The 2938-nt window shown below is 31.5% G+C and overlaps 1 protein-coding gene across 1 annotated transcript; it reads right to left on the minus strand.

Annotated features, from left to right (window-relative positions):
• Nucleotides 1-430: 430 nt before the first annotated feature.
• Nucleotides 431-2516, minus strand: LOC112022326 (GDSL esterase/lipase 1). The gene is made up of 5 exons (XM_024054891.2): nucleotides 2210-2516; nucleotides 1999-2123; nucleotides 1291-1509; nucleotides 923-1178; nucleotides 431-807 (listed from the first exon to the last, which is right to left on the minus strand). The coding sequence occupies exons 1-5, from the start codon at nucleotides 2460-2462 to the stop codon at nucleotides 572-574; spliced, it is 1089 nt and encodes a 362-aa protein (XP_023910659.1). The 5' UTR covers nucleotides 2463-2516; the 3' UTR covers nucleotides 431-571.
• Between the last annotated feature and the right edge of the window lie 422 nt (nucleotides 2517-2938).

Below are 2938 nucleotides of genomic sequence, written 5' to 3' on the forward strand. Positions count from 1 at the left end.
AAGGAGAGAGCAATACTTTCCAAGTATGTAATAATTTTACTATTAAGATTTTGATCCTTTTAAATTGTCTTTCACGAGCTTTTTGACACACTGAAATTCCAAAAAAAAAAAAAAACCAATTCAATCATGTCTTAAAGAATTCAGTAGTTTAATAAACTAGACACTTTTTAAATTATTTATGTGTCGTTTAGAGCAACTTTACACACAAAGATGGCACCTCAAGTTGAAATGGATGCATCCATTTGAGATAATAATTCTGATCATAAATTACAACTTCAATCTAAACGCTCCTTAGGGATCATCATAAAATTGGAAACATCTTTAGAAGTAAAATTTCTATGCATTGTAAGAAGATATGAAATTCTAAACCAGTAAGTACAAAATATTCAGTTTGGGAAATCGTTTAATTTACTCGAGAGTGTGGGGAGTATAATACAACAATATGAAATATGTTCATAAATTCATTCTATAAAAATAAGATCTATGCTTACTTTTTTTTTTTTTTTTTTTTTAATTTTAATAATAACATATATTATTCACTCAATTCTTTAAATTTTACATTTATTTGTGTTCAAAGTTCAAACAATGCTTTGAGATTGTAAGGTCCAGTAATATCGGGAGTTCCACTCCACATTAGATTTGCGAAATGCTCATTAGCCTTTTCGGTGGTATGACCACCGTCAAAAAACACATATTCACTAACATTTTCACATAATTCATACTTATTAGATAATCTCTTCCCTCCACAACTATTAGTTCCCCTGAATGGACCACTTCCACAGCATGCAATATTCGCTTCCTTGAACCCTATTCATAACATAATCACAACGAAAATCCTATCAGTTTATGATAGAAATAACAAACAAATTAATTGTAAGAATAATTAAGTATAATGTATGCTATGAAAATGGCTATGACATACCATATTTTAAAGGGTTATTTATTTTGTCACTAAGAGCAGTGTAAGCATCGGCTAATGAATACTTGAACCCGTCGAGCTCGTTCGCTAGCTTCTGGAGGACTTCTGAAAGTGCTTTATTGTGTAATTGTGTTAGGTCATTTAGTGCCTGGAAGCATGCACTTGTGTTGCTTGGATTTACTGCTTTTGCCGATGGAAGACAACCCATTGGCTCCAAGTTTGGAATACCAAATTTCCTTCCTCCTTTCTTATATATTTCCTAACAAATCAATGTGTAGTTATGAGTAAAAGCAACAGTCTAAAAGGAGGGGATAAGATAAATAAAATGATGTAAATTTAAATATATATAAAACATTGTTAATTTTTATTACTCTGATCACAAATGTCAAATTGCCGTTTACGATGTTTACGTATTCTTCTGGACCCAGACTGGAATTCGCAGAGACAGCAGCTGCATAATCGTTGCTGCCAATGCCAATTAAGTATACTGCTTTTGACAATAATGCCTTAGCTCCTGCATCACCTAGTTTTTGGATCGACTGCCTCTCGAACTTCGTGAAATAACTTAGTTGAGATTTTAGGTCTATCAACTGTGGATTTAAAAAAAAAAAAAAACATTAAACTATTTCCTTCGTGGAAGAAAACTTATGCTTTAAAAATATACAAAAAAATTTTGTTTCACACTCATTATTGTACATTTTATACATACAACATTCATAATTTTATTCCCCTTAAAAAAAGAAATTCATAATTTTATTCGTGAGGTACACATTTTAATTAATGTTCATATTTAAAACATGAAATTAATAATAAATATAAATGATGCATAGTAACAAGTATGAGAGAATTAGTGCCTTGTTAAAGAGAATATGACCGGACATATTAGGACCACATGGTTGGCAATAGTATTGTTCTTGGACAAATAAAAAGGGAAATTTTTCAACCATTATTAAGAGTTGAAGAATGAAGAGTGAGATCATGATTCCAATCCTATACATGTGTGTGAAGCTTGTAATTACCTTGACATATAAATATATATATATATAAAAGAAACCTACTTAATATTAAAGATTCAATACATTTCCTTGCTTGTTAGTTTCAGCAAGAGCACCAGCTCCAGCAGATGCGAAGTTTGCCCCATCAGTAAATTGATTATAACCAGGTTGTAAATATGGTGTAATGTACGGCAACTTAGCAAATTCAGCTGAAATAAATCATAAACAGTTAATTAATTTAGCAACAATTGAGATTCTATTGAAAACAAGACACAATATATTGCAATGTTCTTACCAATAAAATCTGACGCTAAACGGCCATCCGAAAATCTCCCAGTAGAGCGATGGAAAAAGGTTTCCCCATATGGCACATAATTCGCTCGGTAATAATCAGTGGTTTTGATATAGTTGTTATTTCCAGCATCATATGTTGAATCTCCAAAGATGAATAAGGCAGCATGTTGCTCTGGCTGAGAAAGACAGTGGGTTGTGATAAAAAGGGCTGAAAATAAAACCAACAAACTGAAATAGACCCTTGAATCCATCATGACAAAACGGGTTTTGTTAACTTCTTAGTAAATTTCCATTTTCCTTTATAGCCTACCAAATTTTTTCTTCAAAGCGAGGAAAATGGCGGTGTTATTGCTTCTGTGGAACTTTCACAGGGTTTGACTGATTCGTTCATTCCTTTTGATTGGCTGTATGTGAACAGGATTTTGAGTACGCTAATCTGACCTCGTCCAATTATCTAGAACCTTTTGTACTTGGTAAAGGATATTCTTAGAAAAATCCAAGTACACACTGTCATAAATCATAATGCTCTAATAATGGTAATATCTAACGACCTTTAGACAATGACATTTTTAGAAAAATCCAGCTTGCCTTATTTTTTGAACATTTGCTGATAAGATGCCTCTTTTTGTGCAGTGTCATATATATTTATATATATATATATATATATTAATAGACAAAATTTAGAGAAAATTCAATTAGATTTGAGTTAAATTTTTAATTTTGTGTCACG

Source organism: Quercus suber, unplaced genomic scaffold, assembly GCF_002906115.3.
Source record: "Quercus suber isolate HL8 unplaced genomic scaffold, Cork oak 2.0 scaffold_104, whole genome shotgun sequence".
NCBI classification, from domain to species: Eukaryota; Viridiplantae; Streptophyta; class Magnoliopsida; order Fagales; family Fagaceae; genus Quercus; species Quercus suber.

Bases quoted from the DNA above. Each gene is read 5' to 3' on its own strand.
- LOC112022326 (XM_024054891.2), bottom strand. From the start codon at position 2,462: ATGATGGATTCAAGGGTCTATTTCAGTTTGTTGGTTTTATTTTCAGCC. The intron at 1,510-1,998 runs GTATTGAATCTT...TTAAATCCACAG, and splicing joins AAACTAACAAGCAAGGAAAT to TTGATAGACCTAAAATCTCA. The intron at 1,179-1,290 runs GTAATAAAAATT...TTGATTTGTTAG, and splicing joins ATTTGACATTTGTGATCAGA to GAAATATATAAGAAAGGAGG.